Here is a 23,590-nt window from a genome sequence, read left to right as displayed (position 1 = left end):
GAAGCTCGCAAATGTCCGCAGGAAGCCGCTACGGGACAGGTACCATGTCGTCAGGATCAACTCCCAGTTCTCAATCCACGTTCTGGCGGCGTCTTCTAAGGCGAAGTATACATGCCGCAGCTTGTCGGTGTACCAGTTATTGAAAGTTGCGATTCCTTCGCAAATCTCCAGCCACGTTTCTGGGTCTTCATGCGATGATCAATGGAAGGTTGGTGGGTTCCGAGGTTGTTGCAGTAAAATGGGGGACGCTGGAGCAGCCATTGCTGTTTCTAACTTGGGCTTGTTCCCTCTGGTCTTCTCTGGAAGAGGGCCGTATTCAGGAAGCAGTCCTTGGTGTCTATGGCTAGCTCTCTCGCCATTGGCGACGTTTGTGTTGTCCTGAAGTTTCGGGCTTGGATAGTGGCTTTGCGGGGGCTTTCTGTACGTGAACGCACGAGCACCTCCACCAGATATCACGTGGCGGTGACGTTGAAAAAGCAGCAAAACTGGGAATGACGAAATCATCGTTTTACGGGCGAATCTGTCCTCGTAAACCGGCTACACTCAAAGAACCGCGACAGCGCCGAGCACAGCCGGCGATCGTCGAATGTCAACTGCCTGTCAAGCGCGTCGCAGTTAATACATGAGTCATCTAAGTTTCCAGAGTAATCGCTGGTGCCAGCGCGTCTTCCAGAAAGTTCTACACAATTGGCGTCGCACCTGCAATCAGATTACACAAGCGTCGGAGACAACAGCACCATCGATAACACACCCGAAACTTCTGATACATGCGGGTGCGTTCCGCGCTGAGCGATAACATTCGTTAGACAGTGAAAAGCGCTCACCCGTAGAAGTCCACGTGTCAATACCATTGCCAGCAGTGGTGGTCCAATTGCGCATTTGCGCCATGTTGCTATATTTCAACTTGTTTGCTGCTGGCTGTGCACACTCAAGGGCCATTTTCGCGAACTGCGCGAAAGTGCGGTATTTTCGCGTTTTCACGGCAAGGCAATAGTTTCAGTAGGATTTTGCAGCTACAGTCAATAACCGACTTTCCGGACGCCCGATTATTTGGACAGGCCCGATAATTCGGACGCCTTCGCGGCACCTCCACGGTAGCCCATAGAGTCATTGTATGAGAACGTCTGAAATTTCGGACGCAAAAACCCTTCGCTGTTTGCTTTTGCGAACTTTTTGCCATGGCCGCAGGCGCGAAACAGCGTTCATCGAAGGAACCACCAACGACATTTTTGTCGCTGTCTCGAGCAAGCAGGCGCACTTGCACGCAGATCCGCTGGCGGCTGCAGCCACCAACACGGCTAGGGCTAGCTGCTTCGACCTTTGCTACCAGCCTTCTTGCTATTCGCCGCTATTAGCAGTGGCGCCGACTCCACCTATGTATAATCCTACCCGATAGTTTCGAAGCTCGGAAAGCACGGCGCGCTGCGTAACGCTGGTTCCTGAAAGTCAGCTGCGGCTCGACAAAGAAGTGTTAGGCGATGAAGCATGCCAAGAGTGGGAAGAGGCTATTGTCACGGGACACAGATTGTACTCTTTAATTAAACACGTATGCACCCGCCGTCTCCTGTCACATTGCGAGCAGCGATAGGCCTTCAGAGCTATTTCGGATGTGCCTGTGGTGATCGGAGCCCTTGGGAGCAGCATCTAGCCCAACTCCTGTCCTCGGGAACCTGCCTAACCCACCGCCATCCACCTAGCTTCCCAGGAGATTGCTTTTGGCACTTGCTTATAAATTGTTTTCAAATAACCCAGCATGAACCACTTAGCTACATGAAAAATTCCTGCTTGTATTTTATTTGTAAATGTTATTTGGCGACGAGATACCCCAAATCGACTCGTATTTATTCGCAGAAGCCATATAAGGCACGGGAAGTCGACAAACCGCCTCACAAAGAAAGCGAGTGTACGGGTTGGTACGGTTTCTCCACCGCCTTCACCATCTCTGCGGCACACTGTACGGCGGCATTACATCTTGATGCCGTTCGTGGACGCATAGTCTCTTGAGCTTCTAGCATTATTATTGGGCGTAATCCACTTTTCATTGCGATGACAAATATATGGACACTCCAGGCGCATTTCTGTCTTAAAGTGGAAAGTTTGGAGAGTTGGTATACATTCATAATGGGAACAGCGCGAACAAGACGACGATGGAGTGAAAGGACACATTTTTGTCGTCGGCGTCGCCGTGAGGTTCCGCACAAAGTCCAGGGGCGATAAAATCGTCGTCGAATGCCACATGCTGTATGTGCGAGTGAAAGCGCGCGAAGACGAGCCGGCGAAGCGGTTCAATCTTGCGAGGCTCTCCTCACCTGTCGCACACGAGGCATTCAGGCGAGGGCGTTTATCTGAGGCGGCTGCTAGGGTGCCTCGACGTCCCCCTCGGCCACCGCTCCGTACAGAGTGGAGACAACCGCGATGCCTACTACGGCGTTGGGCAGACGATTGGCGGACGCCGTACCAGACGCCTTTCGCGCACGTCGTAGGGACGCGTTGCCGGCGGTCGTGTGTCTTGAAAGCGATCTGCGACGTGGCCAAAGTGCGCATCCGCGCGGACCTCATCTTCAAAGCGATTTGGGATGTTTGCAGAGTGCGCATAGTGCCTGTAGCTTCGTATGCGCTGTGCTTTCGACGTTTCGTTTGCGTTGAAGCGAGAGGTGCACGGAGGACAATTGGCTCGCTGCTGCCGCGATTCCTCACACCAGCATTTTGACAGCGAGTTTCCGCCCTCATCGAGCGAGATGTGTTCGTGTTTACATGTGCGCGCTTGACACGGTACTTGTCAATTTAGTTAAAGCACGTCGGCGGACTGGTTTCTTTTGGATCCATGATGGAATGTGTAAGCGCGACTGAATGAGGGCGTAGGAAGTAGCAGACACACAAAAACAGCGCTGTCTCTGTGTGTCTGTTTCTTCTACGTCCTCGTTCAGTCACGCTTACGCATTCTATCATTGTTATTAGTGAGTAAGCGAATGTTTACAATTTTATAGGGACACTAAATCTACTATCCTCACTTTGCCCAGCTATCTACTGGGCAGCTAATCGGTGCTTCTCCTTTCGGGCGAAACTGCGCATTTTTCGTCTAGTGTGGTAAATCATATCAAAGCATTTTTGTCATTTAAAATTCACATTTGCCATCACTTTTTGTCTTGCACCAAATGAATTGTCTTGTGTCAAATTGACGGCGCAAATTGTTCTAGCTCATTTATAATTTGATGTCTGTCTTGCAGCCAGGCGGATATCTGTTCTTTTCGGCCTGCAAAATTTTATTTAATTGTTCGCAAAATTAAATTTCTTGCCTACCCAAATAAAAATATTTGCAACATACCGTGCATGGTAACCGTCCGTGGGAAGGCAAGCTCAATTGGTCGCTGTTGGCTTTGTGTCTTGCTTCACTGTTGAGCAGCGCTTACTGATTGCACAGTAACAACAGGCTTCACCAAACGGCTAGATTACTGCCGTACTACTCAAGTGTTCCAGAAAGGCCCTTTTTTTTGCTCCAAAATTGATACAAAATGCTGATGTGGCTGCTCCTAAACTGCTCCAGAACGACATTTTTCCAGCTCCAAAAATTGCTCCAAATCCTAAACCGACTGGACAGCCACTGCCAGCTTTTGGCCACCGCCTTCAGCTTGATGGATACTGTAAATACGCTGTCTCTACAGCACGCAGCCATTATTACCGCGAATCTTTTGCCAGTGGCACTTTTGCGAAAAGAAAATGTGATAGAAATATATTAGTTCAACAACCAAGAGTCCTATCCATGAAAATAATAACAGAAGTATACTGACAGTTTTATAACAGTTACAAGTAAAATACAAGCAGGAATTTTTCGTGTAGCTAAGTGGTTTACGCTGGGTTATTTTCAAACATTTTGTTTATAAGCAAGTGCCAAAAACAATCTCTGAAGCTAGGTGGATGGCGGTGGGTTAGGCAGGTTCCCGAGGACAGGAATTGGGCTAGGTGCTGCTGATAACGGTGGGCTAGCCAGAGCTTGGTGCGCTTTAATACATTGGGTGCGCTTTAAAGAACCCAGGTGGTCAAAGTAGCTGGTTTTGGCATGTAGAAACCCCAGAATTTAGGATAGATTGGTTGTTTCTTTAAAAAGTATCTAACACCTGTACCAGGGCAGCAGTAAAAACGATCGAAAAGTTAGCTTATTACCAGGCAGTGTTGTTCCAAGAAAGCCAACTTAGTAACCCACGTGGGCGAGTCCGTAGGAATGTCGAACCAATAATTCTTGCCTTGTTACATGACAGTGCTAATACATATTGTTCACTGCGTGTGTAATCATGGCCAGTGTTGGATCTCCTTAAGAATAGCGTAGCCGATATTCTGACCACGCTGTTAAAAATCAACTTCCTTATTCTTCATGGATTTTGATGAAAATTGGCACAAGTGTTTAGAATGTCTCCCTGATGCTTCCATAAAAGTTTCAGAGTGATATCTTGAGAACATTTTATTAAATTTGATTCAGCAGAATGTTTCAGCCTCGAACTTTGTGAAGAGCCTGGGGAACTTAAGAAACGTGATAGAAGGCTTGTTAATAGTGATTGCATAGCTAAATGCATGCTGAAGGTCGTGGCATTCTTGCTTTTTTTTTCAACACAAATTTTTTGGAGTGCCATTTTTTATGTTACCTTCGTATCAAGCACACTTTCGGGGTGAACGAATAGCCACATCATAAGTTTATAAAACGTCAAGGCCCAAAAGCAAGAATGTCACGACCTGCACTGTAGCCCAAGGAACAAGACAAAAAAAAACTGTCAGAATAGGCCAAACGGTAACAAAGAAATCAGCTCCGCAAACTGAGCAGAAAGGCAAAAACACAGTTTTGAGAAAAAGGCCTTCAAAGTTTTGCCTTGCCTCCACTCTTCTAAAATGCACCAGGATTGTATTCCTTGGTGTCCTTAGCACAGCGGGGCTTCTTGGGCATGTGGCCTTTCATCTGATGTTTTTTCGATGCCTCTTTTTTTCGTAGGGCATCCTTTTCTGCAGCTCTTTGAAGGGAATGCTTTCCTGGCTTCAAGCCAAGTGAGGCACAAAACTGTCTGTATGCACGAAGCGTTCCGGCGTTGTACTTGCAGACTGCCTCATTGACAGCTGTCTCCGCTGCGATCAATGAAGTATTTTGCTCTTTTGGTAAAATTGACCAAATGACAGAGTGAAGACTCTCAGCTGCATTCTGAGTCTTCTTGCCTTGACAACGGCTGGGTAGCTGAGGATCCGAGAGGCGTTGATACACAGGCAGCAACGCAGCTGAAACATGTGTTGTCAATTTGTACTTATGTTCTGGCGGAGCTTTACCTTCAGCTTCTGCAGCCCGGTGTCTGCACCAGCTCAGGGGTCCTGGAGGGCAGAGCTCATGATGAGGGTCCTTATCTGTTGAAGTGATGTGATAAAAGGTTGCCATTATGGCCCTTTGCATCATCTACTTCACTATTGTTACGTATGGCCATGCCATAATAATTGGTGAGCTTTTTTATTAGGTCTTGGGTCAGGCCACCCTTCCCTCCAATTGGTTTACTTCTGCTTTTTGAGACAAGTGTTCTCAGGGCTGTACCCATCCTCTTTTTCACGTGATTGATACAGTCCTCTTTGTTGAATGTAATGAAGCCATAAGCCTTGTCTTCACAAAAGGCCTGGAAAGTACGGCTATCCCCATCACAAACAATAGATGTGAAGCGGAGGTCATTCCTTTCCAGTGACCTTCTGAACAAGATCAACGCTGCCTCGACCTCCATTCTGCTTGAGTTTGCATCGGTGTTCTTTTGGCACACGTGATTCTCTTTCCATTCACTGTAGCCTTCATCGTTTTCTTTCGGACCAAGCGTGCATCCATGGCATCTGTTCGAGAGCACAACGCAGTCAAGCACCAGACCAGTGTAAAATTCAATTATTGTGCCCACACCAATATGGGATGCATGACCACGTGTCATCCATGTCCCGTCGTAGACTACCGTCACATTTTTTGTGAATGCCAGGTCCATTTCGCTCTAAATTTTCCGCACGGCCGCCACAGCATCAGAAAAGAGACTTCCCGCAGCCATCTCACCAGCAGGCCTGAATTTTGATTTCAAATGTCTTTGGAATGTCTTATGGTGCAAGTCTCTGTGTGAGACGTTCATTACTGACCAAAAGTCAGTCAGTGCAATTGCCCCTCTGCCGGTGGTTTTAATTGCTTGCATTGCACGCATATTCACGTCAAAAGCCTTACCACCCTCTGCTCGCGGCGATGACCATTCACTTGAAACAATGCCGCAGGCATTGCTGGTCAGTAGCATTCGTGCAGCCTATCCGTGCCTTGTTCCCAAATGAACAGTCAGTCCCGGCTGAGAGCATTCTTGGCACAAGGCATTCTTGTACAAAGCATTCAATGCTGTGACCTGCACTACCAAAAACTCATCCGCCAGCTCCACATCGGCACAACTTCCTCTCTCACCTGTGAGCTTCATTTTTCTCTCGGTCGCCGAAACAGAACTGAGTGATGCTTGCACTGTCTCGGCTCGCCCACGAGAAGCTTCTATCGATATGTAGTGCGGTTCCAAGTGAGCCTGAATTGTACTGCCGAATCTCGACTGCGTTTCATCCACGCGCGAGGTGCTTGGTCGCGGGTCCGAGTCGTCGCCGATCCATGATCAGAGCCGAGATCAAACGCGAAACTACGCCACGGAGCTTCGAAGCTGCTATCGAAACTATGGGGAGGCTCGTGATACGGGCGATGGAGAACGTAGCTGCGGGAAGAGCAGACGACGCGCGGCACTTCGACCTCCGTTGCTAGGGGCAACCGCTGCGGAGACCATCGGGGCCGCGCGCCGCCAATTGGGAACATCCGCGAGACCTCGAAACTTTTGCTTTTTTCTGCGTTTGTTTTCGCTTGAAGGAGGCCGGGAAGGCGGCAGATTTGAAGCTGAAGAAATGCTCTTTCTGTTGCGACCAAGATGGCGGCGCTCGGTTGCGCCGTTACGGAGATATCGTGGCTTGAAAAACACCGTCTTTTTGCGATTTCCGCAAAACTTCTCGTCGCCGTGGCTGATACAACAAATTTTTTAAAGCACTTCTAAGCGGTTTTCAGGGAAGATATTTTGTAATCAGGTAGAGAAAGGGTTATAAAAACTGAAAATGTGATTTTCGAAAAATCGGTTTTTCGGTCATTTTTCACGATGCGAAAGCCGCGTCCCCCCTTTTACCATTAGGCTATCCGTGGGCCAGCAATAAGAATGGCAATACTGGAATCACGCTGTTGACCTTAGGCAGCCATTAAGCCAGGAACTGCGAATACATTTCGCACGTAGGCCCGAGCTGACTTATCGCCTGGGGCACAGCGAAAGTCGGGACTCTTCGAATCAGAGCAACAACGCGGGGCAGTCGCTTCTTGCTGGCGAGCTCCACGTCCCAAACAACGCTTCTTCAATTTCCAAGTCAATGCATTTACACTAATGCATGTTACGTTGCTGAAAAAGAAACTCGCTACATTTGGAAGCATATTTGATGAAACGGAACTTCCTCCGATTGGTTGTTATTTACTTGTCAAGTTTCACCCGAGTTTGAGAAGTCCTACAGGTGGCGGGCGTCTCCTGTGTTACCAAGCCTAGACCCCACCTCGAACACGGCGTACTAAGAGCAGGAACAAGCGCCAATCATCAGACGCAGACGACCTTGTTAAAATGATGAGCTAATGGAAAGAGAATGGTGCACGCCAACTCATAAACAACTCTCATTTGTTTCTATCCCAAGACACACTGACCTGGTAACATGAGTTTTTAGCCTGGTTCTATCGTGCACATTATCGATATTTACCTTCTGAACGCACGGCAGACTTAGTGCTTATATATATATATATATATATATAATATACTGTAACACGAGTCACAGTGAGTTGCTTGTGAAGATCGAAAACAGTCAACTATCGTGGAGCAACGCTGCGGACAAACGATTGCACCTTTCGGAGTGCGGCTCGTTTGAATTGGTCTTCAAAAAGAAATTGCCCGCCAGGCACGTTTGCACGCACGGCGCAGCAATTTCGGCGGTCTCATCGCTGAAATACCCGAGACCGATCAGAATAAGAAAGTTGCCATCAAGGACACTTTCGGTTTCGGCGAAACACTTTAATTCTACGCCACAAACGAGAAATTTGAGCACAGCACCAAGCGAAAGAGCCGCCGTGAATTTAGATGTCGTAGCTGTCTTTTATCTTTCTTGATATCGACAGTGTTGCCGGCATGAGTTACGGATTCTGAAGTTGCCAATACAAATGCCCCGAAGCGTTATGAGTGTGTGTTACGAGCGGCTCAAAAATAAGCCGGCTACCTTGGCATTACTACAAATAACTCCCAAGTCAAATTTTGCGAATCTGCGTAGAATATGGCAAATCTCTGTGTGAAATAAAATGCTTGTGGATAAAATACAGCCTTGTAAAAAATGAATTGTTACAAAGTGTCGTATGGCCGCTATGAGCTATGCTTCCCAATGTCCCTGGATAAATATTGGCTGCACCAAATTTTATTTCATGGAAAGGGGGCTCATGATAAGTGAAGTGTGTCACAGAACGTTGAGATTCCTGGCCTCATTGGAAGCTTTGCTAATAATTACTTAACCTTCGCTTTTTTTTTCTCCATTTCTCGTGCCTGATATGAGCTTAATTCCCCCAGCTGTCCTTCGTGAAGTAAAGGAGGAAGCTTCTCTTTGTTTGGTGACAGTAAGGGAGGTAAACGGGGATGTTTATACAAGGCTCAAAGTCGGTGGCCTAATGTGCGCTTGGCAATAAATTACGTATGCAAGCGCTCTGGCGCGTTATTAGTGTTCCTTACGAGCGGCGCAGAATTTAGACTACTGCAGCGGTCACCATGGTCAAGTTTGGCGAACATGTAGGAACGCCATGACAAGTTCTTGAAAGAGGTAAATGCGTATTGATTGAAGAAAATTCAGGCGTTTTATCTGCCAAAGCCACGATATGATTATGAGGCATACCGTAGTGGGGGACTCCGGAGTAAGTTTAACTACCTAGGGTTTTTTTTAATGTGCGCCCTATGCACAACACACACGTGCGTTCAACTTGCATTTCGCCTCCATCTAAATGCGACCCAGACGTCCCGCCTTCTCGAGCTTAACATCGCAATGCCACTACGCCACTACGGCTACTAAATGCATAAAAAATTTTTAGCAAGTGTTTGAAATGGTCGCGCAGCCATTATGAGCTACGTTTCCCAATGCACTGAGAAAAGAGTGAGTTAGAACATGGTTGTATTTAGGGGAAATGTAGATCATAGTAAGTGCAATGTGTAACACCCGCCGTGGTTGCTCAGTGGCTATATGGTGTTGGGCTGCTCAGCCCGACGTCGCGGGATCGAATCCCGGCGACGGCCGCCGCATTTCGATGGGGGCGAAATGCGAAAACACCTGTGTACTTAGATTTAGGTGCACGTCAAAAAACCCCAGGTTGTCGAAATTTCCGGAGTCCTCCACTACGGCGTGCCGCATAATCAGAAAGTGGTTTTGGCACGTAAAACTCCATAACTTAAGTGCTATGTGTAACATAATTTTCACGTTCCTGGACCTATTACATGGGTTGGAAATAATTACTGAAACGTCGTTTTGATCTTGTTTTCATGTGTCATCAGTATGGTTGGTTTCTCCGGTTTCCTCGGTGAACTAAACAACGCATCTTTTTTTTATATTTGGCGAAAACTTAGGGCACGTTACGGGTAATTTGTAAGCAAAGTTCGGAGTGTTGGAACTGATTACGGCCATTGCATTAAATTACAAATGCAAGTGGTCTGTAGCTTTATTATGTTTTACGAACAACGCAGAATTTCGTTCGTAACCGTGGGAGTACTATGAACGCAACAGAGGTCAAATTTAACATTGATGGCCGGATGAGAGGGGGCACTATGGCCAATTTTCTGGCGAAGTAAAATGCATGTGGATGTTATCCATGTTTGCCCTATTGGCTCCATCACAGAGGTGTCTGACGTTGTGTTTATTGATGATGCTGCTTACTGCTGCCCGTTTACAAGTTTTTGTGCGATTACATGGGTCTGCGTTCTTTCTTTCCTCGTTATTTGATCTATTGTTGTACACTATAGAACTGTAGTAGCAAGCCAAACCTTTTGCTCGGCTAACCTCCCTACCTATCATTAAGATTTCTCTCACCAGCGCCCATGTGATTTCACTGCTGGTTGATATTACGGTTTTTTCGTTATACATTCTTGGAAAACTCGGATTATGTACACTGTCGATGCGGTGTGAATAAGGTGTGATGGCAGTACGTGTTCAGGAGTCTCGGTTAGCGGCCTAGCATGACGCGTCACCAACAGTTTGAGCAGTTTATCCCGCAAAGTGGGTTCACTGTTGAAGTTTCTATTCAAGATGCGCGTGTTTTTTTTTTTTTTTTTTCGCAGGCTGTGACGCAGTTTAGGCTGTGATGAGCCTGCAAGCACGAGAACTGGACCTTGGTGCTGAAGGCCGAAGTCACGGGAAGCCGCCAAATAAATAAACCATGGGTGTACGTTCATTATTAAAATCGCTAAATGCGTTATATTACTCAGACGACCTATTATTTGAGTGTTCCTTCGTCAATTTTGCGATTGTCTGCATTGACGGTAATGCCCCTGATCTCTTTCGAAATTCAATGGAGCAACGAAGCGTGTGCGTTCCTTTCGCCGACCCCATCGTGCGTCTTCTTTTTTTCCCGTGTTTTTGTGTTCGTACCGATTTGTGCGTGTTCGAGGCCAGCTCAATATTTTCCGACTCGGCTAAATGTGAGAAGTAAGGCTCTTATTAGACCACCGCTGGACCGATTCTAATGATGTTTGTTTTATTTTTAAAGCTGAATTATACCGATTGCAGAAAGCAGAATTGAAAATCTTGCGTATAACCTTCGTGTTTAAAAAACCTACAGAAATTCCGAGAAATTCCGAGAAGCATTGCTTGGCCCTGCTGTGGCTTGATTTTTGCTTACTTGTTTTTCCTAGCTTGGGCGCGTCTACCCATGGCCTTTCCAGTGGCAAAGAATGCCTCGGATTTAGTGGGCAATTTTCAGATATTCTCGCCGGCCCCTTCAGTGCACTCGTACCAGCTGCGCCGGAAAGCACCGTGCCCTCGCAAGCCTCAGTCGTGCATGCGACCCTTGTTCCGCCTGGCTTGGCAAATGTACGGTTTGAAACCGGTTATCCGGATTTCAAGAAATGCATATTCAGGATATCCGATTTAAATAATCCGTTAGCCGGATGTTATGATATTTGTACAAAGCAATTCCGAAAGTCAAGAAGAAAGCAAAGGTAGGAAGGTTAAGCAGAGCAGTTATCGTATTTGCACGAGCAGTTGCAAAAATAACCACAAATATAAGAATACAAGAGAGAAAAAGAGGTAATTTCGGTGCAAATAGAGAAACACAGATATCCGCCTATCCGAATACTGCGAGGGACGTTCCGAAAGTAAGTATCGTGATTTATTTTCACGCGGGAACTTCATTGAAAAAAAATTACGCCATGGCATCATGAACTATACACCTTGCTCTATTTTTCTACATAATCGCCACCGACATTGATGCAGCTGTCGTTGCGTAATTGAGGTTGCAACTGCGATGAGTGATTACTTCATTACAAGTTGTGATCACTATGAAATATATGATGACGATAATAAAAATTATCGTTAAATGACCGTGTGTTACCTAACTCCATAGCTCTGCACACTTTTTCATGTCGTGAAACTGATAAAATAAGAACCAAGATTAAAAAATTCGCTGAAGGCTTAGCTTGGTTAAGCCTGGAAGATTGCGAAAGCAATACCCTTGGCTGCGCCTTGGTTCGGCTGATGAGAATGAGAGAAATGCTATAGTTGTGCGTGGCTCGAACGAATGAGAGAAACTATAGTTGTGTTTGGCACGAAAGAATCAGAGAAACTCTATAGTTGTGCGTGGCACGAAAGCATGAGAGAAACTCTATAGTTGTGCATGGCACGAAAGAATGAGAAACTCTATAGTTGTACTTTGCATGAAAGAATGTGAGAAACTCTAGTTGTGCGTGGCACAAAAACGAGAGAAAATCTATAGTTGTGCGCGGCTCGAAAGACTGAGAGAAATTCTATAGTTCTGCTTGGCACAAAAGAATAAGAGAAACTTTAGAGTACGTGGTACGAAAGCAGGAGAAAAACTATTGTAGTGCGTGGCTCAAAAGAATGAGAGAAACTCTCTAGTTGTGCGTGGAACGATCAAATGGGCGAAACTCTATCATTGGGCTTGAAACGAAACAATGAGAGAAACTCAATAGTTATGCATCGCGCGAAAGCATGCGAGAAACTCTATAGTTGTGCGTGGCGCGAAAGAATGAGAGAAACTCTATAGTTGTGCATGGCACGAAAGAATGAGAGAAACTCTATAGTTGTACTTTGCACGAAAGAATGAGAGAAACTATAGTACGTGGCACGAAAGCATGAGAGAAACTCCATAGTTGTGCGTGGCACGAAAGCATGAGAGAAACTCTATAGTCTTGCGTGGCACGAAAGCATGAGAGTAATTCTATACTTGTGCGTGGCTCGTAAGAATGAGAGAAACTCTATAGTTGTGCTTGGCACGAAAGAATCAGAGAAACTCTATAGTTGTGCGTGGTACGAAAGCATGAGAAAAACTATTGTAGTGCGTGGCTCAAAAGAATGAGAGAAACTCTATAGTTGTGCGTGGCACGAAAGCATGAGAGAAACTCCATAGTTGTGCGTGGCACGAAAGCATGAGATAAACTCTATAGTCTTGCGTGGCACGAAAGCATGAGAGTAATTCTATAGTTGTGCATGGCACGAAAGCATGAGAGAAACTCTATAGTTGTGCGTGATACGAGAGCATGAGATAAACTCTATAGTTGTGCGTGGTACGAAAGCATGAGAAAAACTCTATTGTAGTGCGGGGCACAAAAGAATGAGAGAAACTCTATAGTTGTGCATTGCACGAAAGAAGGGGAGAAATTCTATAGTTGCGCTTTGCACGAAAGAATGAGAGAAACTCTATAGTTGTGCATGGCACAAAACCATGAGAGATACTATAGTTGTGCGTGGCGCGAAATAATGAGAAAAACTCTATTGTTGTGCGTGGTACAAATGAATGAGAGAAACTCTATAGTTGTGCGTGGCACGAAAGAACGAGAGAAACTATAATTGAGTATAGCACGATTTAATGAGAGAAACTGTATAGTTGTACGTGGCACAAAAGAATGAGAAAAACTCTATAGTTGTGCGTGGCACGAACGCATGAGAGAAACTCTATAGTTGTGCGTTGCAAGAATGAGAGAAACTATATTTGTGCGTAGCACGATAGAATGAGAGAAACGCTATAGTTGTGCTTGGCACGAAAGAATGAGAGAAACTCTATAGTTGTCCGTGGCACGAAAGAATGAGAGATACTCTATAGTTGTGCGTGGCACGAAGAAGGAGAGAAACTCTATAATTCTTTCGTGCCAAGCACAACTATAGAGTTTCTGTTATTCTTTCGTGCCACACACAACTATAGAGTTTCTCTCATTCTTTTGTGCCAAGCAGAACTATGGAGTTTCTCTCATTCTTTCGAGCCACGCTCAACTTTAGAGTTTCTCTCAGCCTTTCGTGCCACGCAAAACTATACAGTTTCTCTCATTCTTTCGTGCCAAGCACAACTATAGAGTTTCTCTCATTCTTTCGTGCCACATACAACTATAGAGTTTCTTTCTTTCGTACCACGCACTATACAGTTTATCTCATGCTTTCGTATCACGCACAACTATAGGGTTTCTCTCATGCTTCCGTGCCATGTACAACTATAGAGTTTTTCGCATGCTTTCGTGCGGCGCACATCTATAGAGTTGCATTCTTTCGTGCCAAGCACAACTATAGAGTTTCTCTCATTGTTTCGAGCCACGCTAAACTATAGGGTTTCTCTCATTTTTTGTGCCACGCACAACAATAGAGTTTCTCTCATTCTTTCGTTTCAAGCGCAATGATGGAGTTTAACCTATTCTATCGTTCTACGCACAACTATAGAGTTTCTCACATCCTATATTGCTACACGCAACCATAGAGTTTCTCTCATTCTTTCGTGCCACACACAACTATAGAGTTTCTCCCACGAAATCGTGCTATACGCAATTATAGAGTTTCTCTCCTTCTTTCGTGCCACGCACAACTATAAAGTATCTCTCATTCTTTCGTGCCAAGCACAACTATAGGGTTTCTCTCATTCTTTCGTGCCAAGCACAACTATAGAGTTTCTCTCATTCTTTCGTGCTACGCACAAATATAGAGTTTCTCTCATTCTTTCGTGCAACGCACAACTATAGAGTTTCTCTCATGCGTTTGTGCCACGCACAACTATGGAGTATTTCTCATTCTTTCGTGCCACATACAACTATACAGTTTTTCTCATTAAATCGTGCTATACTCAATTATAGAGTTTCTCTCGTTATTTCGTGCCACACACAACTATAGAGTTTCTCTCATTCATTTGTGCCACGCACAACAATAGAGTTTTTCTTATTCTTTCGTGCCATGCACAACTATAGTTTCTCTCATGCTTTCGTGCCACGCACAACTAAAAAGTTTCTCTCATTCTTTCATGCAAAGTACAACTATAGAGTTTCTCTCATTATTTCGTGCCATGCACAACTATAGAGTTTCTCTCAAGCTTTCGTGCCACGCACAACTATAGATTTTCTCTCGTTAGTGCCACGCACAACAATAGTTTTTCTCATTCTTTCGTGCCACGCTCAACTTTAGAGTTTCTCTCAGGCTTTCGTGCCACGCAAAACTATAGAGTTTCTCTCATTCTTTCGTGCCACACACAACAATGGAGTTTTTCCCATGCTTTCGTTCCACGCACAAGTATAGAGTTTCTCTCATTCTTTTGTGCCAAGCACAACTATAGAGTTTCTCTCATTATTTCGAGCCACGCTCAACTATAGGGTTTCTCTCATTTTTTGTGCCACGCACAACAATAGAGTTTCTCTCATTCTTTCGTTTCAAGCACAATGATGGAGTTTGACCTATTCTATCGTTCTACGCACAACTATAGAGTTTCTCACATCCTATATTGCTACACGCAACCATAGAGTTTCTCTCATTCTTTCGTGCCACACACAACTATAGAGTTTCTCCCACGAAATCGTGCTATACGCAATTATAGAGTTTCTCTCCTTCTTCGTGCCACGCACAACTATAGAGTATCTCTCATTCTTTCGTGCCAAGCACAACTATAGGGTTTGTCTCATTCTTTCGTGCCAAGCACAACTATAGAGTTTCTCTCATTCTTTCGTGCTATGCACAAATATAGAGTTTCTCTCATTCTTTCGTGCAACGCACAACTATAGAGTTTCTCTCGTGCGTTCGTGCCACGCACAACTATAGAGTTTTTCTCATTCTTTCGTGCCACATACAACTATACAGTTTTTCTCATTAAATCGTGCTATACTCAATTATAGAGTTTTTCTCGCTCTTTCGTGCCACGCACAACTATAGAGTTTCTCTCATTCATTTGTGCCACGCACAACAATAGAGTTTTTCTCATTCTTTCGTGCCATGCACAACTATAGTTTCTCTCATGCTTTCGTGCCACGCAAGACTATAGAGTTTCTCTCATGCTTTCGTTGCCACGCACAACTATAGATTTTCTCTCGTTCGTGCCACGCAAAACTATAGAGTTTCTCTCATTCTTTCGTGCCAAGCACAACTATAGAGTTTCTCTCATTCTTTCGTGCCACACACAACTATAGAGTTTCTCTCATTCTTTCGTGCCACGCACAACAATAGAGTTTTTCCCATGCTTTCGTTCCACGCACAAGTATAGAGTTTCTCTCATTCTTTCGAGCCACGCTCAACTTTAGAGTTTCTCTCAGCCTTTTGTGCCACGCAAAACTATAGAGTTTCTCCCATTCCTTCGTGCCAAGCACAACTATAGAATTTCTCTCATGCGTTCGTGCCACGCACAACTATAGAGTTTCTCTCATTCTTTCGTGCCACGCACAACTATAGAGTTTCTCTCGTTGTTTCGTGCAATGCACAACTATAGAGTTTGTCTCATTTTTAGTGCCATGCACAACTATAGGGTTTCTCTCATTTCTTGTGCCACGCACAACAATAGAGTTTCTCTCATTCTTTTGTTTCAAGCACAATCATGGAGTTTGACCTATTCTATCGTTCCACGCAATACTATAGAGTTTCTCACATCCTATATTGCTACACGCTACCATAGAGTTTCTCTCATTCTTTCGTGCCACACACAACTATAGAGTTTCTCCCACGAAATCGTGCTATACTCAATTATAGAGTTTCTCTCGTTCTTTCGTGCCACGCACAACTATACAGTTTCTCTCATTCATTTGTGCCACGCACAACAATAGAGTTTTTCTCATTCTTTCGTGCCATGCACAACTATAGTTTTTCTCATGCTTTCGTGCCACGCAAGACTATAGAGTTTCTCTCATGCTTTCGTTCCACGCACAACTAAAAAGTTTCTCTCATTCTTTCATGCAAAGTACAACTATAGAGTTTCTCTCATTATTTCTTGCCATGCACAACTATAGAGTTTCTCTCATGCTTTAGTGCCACGCACAACTATAGATTTTCTCTCGTTAGTGCCATGCACACCTATAGAGTTTCTCTCATTCTTTCGAGCCACGCTCAACTTTGGAGTTTCTCTCAGGCATTCGTGCCACGCAAAACTATAGAGTTTCTCTCATTTTTCGTGCCAAGCACAACTATAGAGTTTCTCTCATTTTTTCGTGCCACACAAAACTAAAGAGTTTCTCTCATTCTTTCGTGCCACGCACAACAATAGAGTTTTTCCCATGCTTTCGTTCCACGCACAAGTATAGAGTTTCTCTCATTCTTTTGTGCCAAGCACAACTATAGTTTCTCTCATTCTTTCGAGCCACGCTCAACTTTAGAGTTTCTATCAGCCTTTCGTGCCACGCAAAACTATAGAGTTTCTCTCATTTTTCGTGCCAAGCACAACTATAGAGTTTCTCTCATTTTTTCGTGCCACACAAAACTAAAGAGTTTCTCTCATTCTTTCGTGCCACGCACAACAATAGAGTTTTTCCCATGCTTTCGTTCCACGCACAAGTATAGAGTTTCTCTCATTCTTTTGTGCCAAGCACAACTATAGTTTCTCTCATTCTTTCGAGCCACGCTCAACTTTAGAGTTTCTATCAGCCTTTCGTGCCACGCAAAACTATAGAGTTTCTCTCATTCTTTCGTGTCAAGCACAACAATAGAGTTTCTCTCATTCATTCGTGCTACACACAACTATAGAGTTTCTCTCGTTCTTTCGTGCCACGCACAACTATAGAGTTTCTCTCATGCTTTCGTGCCACGGACAACTATAGAGTTTCTCTAATGAGTTCGTGCCACGCACAACTATAGAGTTTTTCTCATTCTTTCGTGCCACATACAACTATACAGTTTCTCTCATTAAATCGTGCTATACTCAATTATAGAGTTTCTCTCGGTCTTTCGTGCCACGCCCCACTATAGAGTTTCTCTCATTCATTTGTGCCACGCACAACAATAGAGTTTTTCTCATTTTTTCGTGCCACGCACAACTATAGTTTCTCTCATGCTTTCGTGCCACGCAAGACTATAGAGTTTTTCTCATGCTTTCGTGCCACGCAAAACTATAGATTTTCTCTCGTTTGTGCCAAGCACAAGTATAGAGTTTCTCTCATTCTTTCGAGCCACGCACAACTATAGAATTTATCTCCGGCTTTCGTGCCACGCACAACTAAAGAGGTTCTCTCATTCTTTCGTGCCACGCACAACTATACAGTTTCTCTCATGCTTTGGTGCCACGCAAGACTATAGAGTTTCGCTCATGCTTTCGTGCCACGCCGAACTATAGAGTTTCTCTCATGCTTTCGTGCCACGCACAACTATAGAATTTCTTTGATTCTTTCGTGCCAAGCACAACCATAGAGTTTGTCTCATTCGTTCGAGCCACGCACAACTATAGAATTTCTCTCATGCTTTCGTGCCACGCAAGACTATAGAGTTTCCCTCTTGCTTTCGTGCCACGCACAACTATGGAGTTTCTCTCATTCTTTCGTGCCGTGCGCAACTATAGAGTATTTCTCATGCTTTCGCGCGATGCAGAACTATAGAGTTTCTCTCATGCTTTCGCGCGATGCACAACTATAGAGTTTCTCTCATTGTTTCGTTTCAAGCACAATGATAGAGTTTCGCCCATTCGATCGTTCCACGCACAACTATAGAGTTTCTCTCATTCTATTGTGCTACATGCAACCATAGAGTTTCTCTTATACTTTCGTGCCACGCACAACTATAGGGTTTCTCTCATTAAATCGTGCTCTACGCAATTATAGAATTTCTCTCCTTCTTTCGTGCCACGCACAACTATACCGGTTATCTCATTCTTTTGTACCACGCACAAGTATATATTTTCTTTCATGGTTTCGTGCCACGCACAACTATAGAGTGTCTCTCATTTTTCGTGCCACGTACAACTATAGAGTTTCTCTCATGGTTTTGTGTCACGCACAACTATAGAGTTTTTCTCATTCTTTCGTGCAAAGCGCAACTATTGAGTTTCTCCCATTCTTTCGTGACATGCACAACTACAGAGTTTCCCACATTCTTTCGTGCCACGCACAACTATAAAGTTTCTCTCATTCTTTCGTGCCACACACAACTATAGAGTTTCTCTCTTTCTTTCGTACCGCGCACAGATATAGTTTATCTCATGCTTTCGTATCACGCACAACTATAGTTTCTCTCATGCTTTCGTGCCACGTACAACTATAGAGTTTCTCCCATGCTTTCGTGCGGCGCACATCTATAGAGTTTCATTCTTTCGTGCCAAGCACAACTATAGAGTTTCTCTCATTGTTTCGAGCCACGCTAAACTTTAGAGTTTCTCTCAGGCTTTCGTGCGACACACAACTATAGAGTTTCTCTCATTCTTTCGTGCCAAGCACAACTAAACAGTTTCTCTCATGCTTTCGTATCACGCACAACTATGGAGTTTCTCTCATGCTTTCGTGCCACGCACAACTATAGAGTTTCTCATGCTTTCGTGCAACGGACAACTATAGAGTTTCTCTCATTCTTTCGTGCCAAGCACAACTATAGAGTTTCTCTCATTCTTTCGTGCTACGCACAAATATAGAGTTTCTCTCATTCTTTCGTGTTACGCACAAATATAGAGTTTCTCTCATTCTTTCGTGCAACGCACAACTATAGAGTTTCTCTCATGCGTTCGTGCCACGCACAACTATAGAGTTTTTCTCATTCTTTCGTGCCACATACAACTATACAGTTTCTCTCATTAAATCGTGCTATACTCAATTATAGAGTTTCTCTCGTTCTTTCGTGCCACGCACAACTATAGAGTTTCTCTCATTCATTTGTGCCACGCACAACAATAGAGTTTTTCTCATTCTTTCGTGCCACGCACAACTATAGTTTCTCTCGTGCTTTCGTGCCACCCAAGACTATCGAGTTTCTCTCATGCTTTCGTGCCACGCACAACTAAAGAGTTTCTCTCATGCTTTCGTGCTACGCACAAATATAGATTTTCTCTCGTTCGTGCCACGCACAACTATAGAGTTTCTCTCATTCTTTCGTGCCAAGCACAACTATAGAGTTTCTGTTATTCTTTCGTGCCACACACAACTATAGAGTTTCTCTCATTCTTTCGTGCCATGCACAACGATAGAGTTTTTCCCATGCTTTCGTTCCACGCACAAGTATAGAGTTTCTCTCATTCTTTTGTGCCAAGCAGAACTATAGACTTTCTCTCATTCTTTCGAGCCACGCTCAACTTTAGAGTTTCTCTCAGCCTTTCGTGCCAAGCAAAAGTATAGAGTTTCTCTCATTCTTTCGTGCCAAGCACAACTATAGAGTTTCTCTCATTCTTTCGTGCCACACACAACTATAGAGTTTCTTTCTTTCGTACCACGCCCAACTATACAGTTGATCTCATGCTTTCGTATCACGCACAACTACAGGGTTTCTCTCATGCTTTCCTGCCACGTACAACTATAGAGTTTCTCCCATGCTTTCGTGCGGCGCACATCTATAGAGTTTCATTCTTTCGTGCCAAGCACAACTATAGAGTTTCTCTCATTGTTTCGAGCCACGCTAAACTTTAGAGTTTCTCTCAGGCTTTCGTGCCACGCACAACTATAGAGTTTCTCTCATTCTTTCGTGCGAAGCACAACTATAGAGTTTCTCTCATTCTTTCGTGCCACACACAACTATAGAGTTTCTCTCATTCTTACGTACCACGCACAACTATACAGTTTCTCTCATGCTTTCGTATCAGGCACAGCTATGGAGTTTCTCTTATGCTTTCGTGCCACGCACAACTATAGAGTTTCTCTCATGCTTTCGTGCAACGGACAACTATAGAGTTGCTCTCATTCTTTCGTGCTACGCACAAATATAGAGTTTCTCTCATTCTTTCGTGCAACGCACAAATATAGAGTTTCTCTCATGCTATCGTGCCACGCACAACTATAGAGTTTTTCTCATTCTTTCGTGCCACATACAACTATAGAGTTTCTCTCATTAAATCGTGCTATACTCAATTATAGAGTTTCTCTCGTTCTTTCGTACCATGCACAACTATGGAGTTTCTCTGATTCATTTGTGCCACGCACAACAATAGTTTGTCTCATTCTTTCGTGCCATGCACAACTATAGGGTTCTCTCATTTTTTGTGCCACGCACAACAATAGAGTTTCTCTCATTCTTTCGTTTCAAGCACGATGATGGAGTTTGACCTATTCTATCGTTCCACGCAATACTATAGAGTTTCTCACATCCTATATTGCTACACGCAACCATAGAGTTTCTCTCATTCTTTCGTGCCACACACAACTATAGAGTTTCTCCCACGAAATCGTGCTATACGCAATTATAGAGTTTCTCTCATTCTTTCGTGCAACGCACAACTATAGAGTTTCTCTCATGCGTTCGTGCCACGCACAACTATAGAGTTTTTCTCATTCTTTCGTGCCACATACAACTATGCAGTTTTTCTCATTAAATCGTGCTATACTCAATTATAGAGTTTCTCTCGTTCTTTCGTGCCACGCACAACTATAGAGTTTCTCTCATTCATTTGTGCCACGCACAACAATAGAGTTTTTCTCATTCTTTCGTACCACGCACAACTGTAGTTTCTCTCATGCTTTCGTGCCACGCAAGACTATAGAGTTTCTCTCATGCTTTCGTGCCACGCACAACTAAAAAGTTTCTCTCATTCTTTCATGCAAATACAACTATTGAGTTTTTCTCATTATTTCTTGCCATGCACAACTATAGAGTTTCTCTCATGCTTTAGTGCCACGCACAACTATAGATTTTCTCTCGTTAGTGCCACGCACACCTATAGAGTTTCTCTCATTCTTTCGAGCCACGCTCAACTTTGGAGTTTCTCTCAGGCATTCGTGCCACGCAAAACTATAGAGTTTCTCTCACTTTTCGTGCCAAGCACAACTATAGAGTTTCTCTCATTTTTTCGTGCCACACACAACTAACGAGTTTCTTTCATTCTTTCGTGCCACGTACAACAATAGAGTTTTTCCCATGCTTTCGTTCCACGCACAAGTATAGAGTTTCTCTCATTCTTTTCTGCCAAGCACAACTATAGAGTTTCTCTCATTCTTTCGAGCCACGCTCAACTTTAGAGTTTCTCTCAGCCTTTCGTGCCACGCAAAACTATAGAGTTTCTCTCATTCTTTCGTGCCAAGCACAACTATAGAGTTTCTCTCATTCTTTCGTGCCACACACAACTATAGAGTTTCTCTCGTTCTTTCGTGCCACGCACAACTATAGAGTTTCTCTCATTGTTTCGAGCCACGCTAAACTATAGGGTTTCTCTCATTTTTTGTGCCACGCACAACAATAGAGTTTCTCTCATTCTTTCGTTTCAAGCGCAATGATGGAGTTTAACCTATTCTATCGTTCTACGCACAACTATAGAGTTTCTCACATCCTATATTGCTACACGCAACCATAGAGTTTCTCTCATTCTTTCGTGCCACACACAACTATAGAGTTTCTCCCACGAAATCGTGCTATACGCAATTATAGAGTTTCTCTCCTTCTTTCGTGCCACGCACAACTATAAAGTATCTCTCATTCTTTCGTGCCAAGCACAACTATAGGGTTTCTCTCATTCTTTCGTGCCAAGCACAACTATAGAGTTTCTCTCATTCTTTCGTGCTACGCACAAATATAGAGTTTCTCTCATTCTTTCGTGCAACGCACAACTATAGAGTTTCTCTCATGCGTTTGTGCCACGCACAACTATGGAGTATTTCTCATTCTTTCGTGCCACATACAACTATACAGTTTTTCTCATTAAATCGTGCTATACTCAATTATAGAGTTTCTCTCGTTATTTCGTGCCACACACAACTATAGAGTTTCTCTCATTCATTTGTGCCACGCACAACAATAGAGTTTTTCTTATTCTTTCGTGCCATGCACAACTATAGTTTCTCTCATGCTTTCGTGCCACGCACAACTAAAAAGTTTCTCTCATTCTTTCATGCAAAGTACAACTATAGAGTTTCTCTCATTATTTCGTGCCATGCACAACTATAGAGTTTCTCTCAAGCTTTCGTGCCACGCACAACTATAGATTTTCTCTCGTTAGTGCCACGCACAACAATAGTTTTTCTCATTCTTTCGTGCCACGCTCAACTTTAGAGTTTCTCTCAGGCTTTCGTGCCACGCAAAACTATAGAGTTTCTCTCATTCTTTCGTGCCACACACAACAATGGAGTTTTTCCCATGCTTTCGTTCCACGCACAAGTATAGAGTTTCTCTCATTCTTTTGTGCCAAGAACAACTATAGAGTTTCTCTCATTATTTCGAGCCACGCTCAACTATAGGGTTTCTCTCATTTTTTGTGCCACGCACAACAATAGAGTTTCTCTCATTCTTTCGTTTCAAGCACAATGATGGAGTTTGACCTATTCTATCGTTCTACGCACAACTATAGAGTTTCTCACATCCTATATTGCTACACGCAACCATAGAGTTTCTCTCATTCTTTCGTGCCACACACAACTATAGAGTTTCTCCCACGAAATCGTGCTATACGCAATTATAGAGTTTCTCTCCTTCTTCGTGCCACGCACAACTATAGAGTATCTCTCATTCTTTCGTGCCAAGCACAACTATAGGGTTTGTCTCATTCTTTCGTGCCAAGCACAACTATAGAGTTTCTCTCATTCTTTCGTGCTATGCACAAATATAGAGTTTCTCTCATTCTTTCGTGCAACGCACAACTATAGAGTTTCTCTCGTGCGTTCGTGCCACGCACAACTATAGAGTTTTTCTCATTCTTTCGTGCCACATACAACTATACAGTTTTTCTCATTAAATCGTGCTATACTCAATTATAGAGTTTTTCTCGCTCTTTCGTGCCACGCACAACTATAGAGTTTCTCTCATTCATTTGTGCCACGCACAACAATAGAGTTTTTCTCATTCTTTCGTGCCACGCACAACTATAGTTTCTCTCGTGCTTTCGTGCCACCCAAGACTATCGAGTTTCTCTCATGCTTTCGTGCCACGCACAACTAAAGAGTTTCTCTCATGCTTT

The 23,590-nt window shown here is 44.0% G+C and overlaps 1 protein-coding gene and 1 pseudogene across 1 annotated transcript in view; one reads left to right on the top strand and one right to left on the bottom strand.

Annotated features, from left to right (window-relative positions):
- Nucleotides 1–10,545, top strand: part of LOC126540009 (COMM domain-containing protein 8-like) — a 90,805-nt gene extending 80,260 nt beyond the window's left edge. The window contains exon 5 of the mRNA XM_050186830.3: nt 10,398–10,545. Within this exon, the coding sequence (XP_050042787.2) occupies nt 10,398–10,421 (24 nt within the window). The 3' untranslated portion in view covers nt 10,422–10,545. The remainder of the gene's footprint in view (nt 1–10,397) is intronic.
- LOC140216199 (uncharacterized) lies at nt 4,608–6,632 on the bottom strand (annotated as a pseudogene).
- Nucleotides 10,546–23,590: the final 13,045 nt, after the last annotated feature.

The sequence above is a fragment of the Dermacentor andersoni genome, chromosome 2 (assembly GCF_023375885.2).
Source record: "Dermacentor andersoni chromosome 2, qqDerAnde1_hic_scaffold, whole genome shotgun sequence".
NCBI lineage: Eukaryota > Metazoa > Arthropoda > Arachnida > Ixodida > Ixodidae > Dermacentor > Dermacentor andersoni.
Note: the sequence above shows the minus strand (reverse complement) of the source record. Positions and strands in the feature narration are given on the sequence as shown.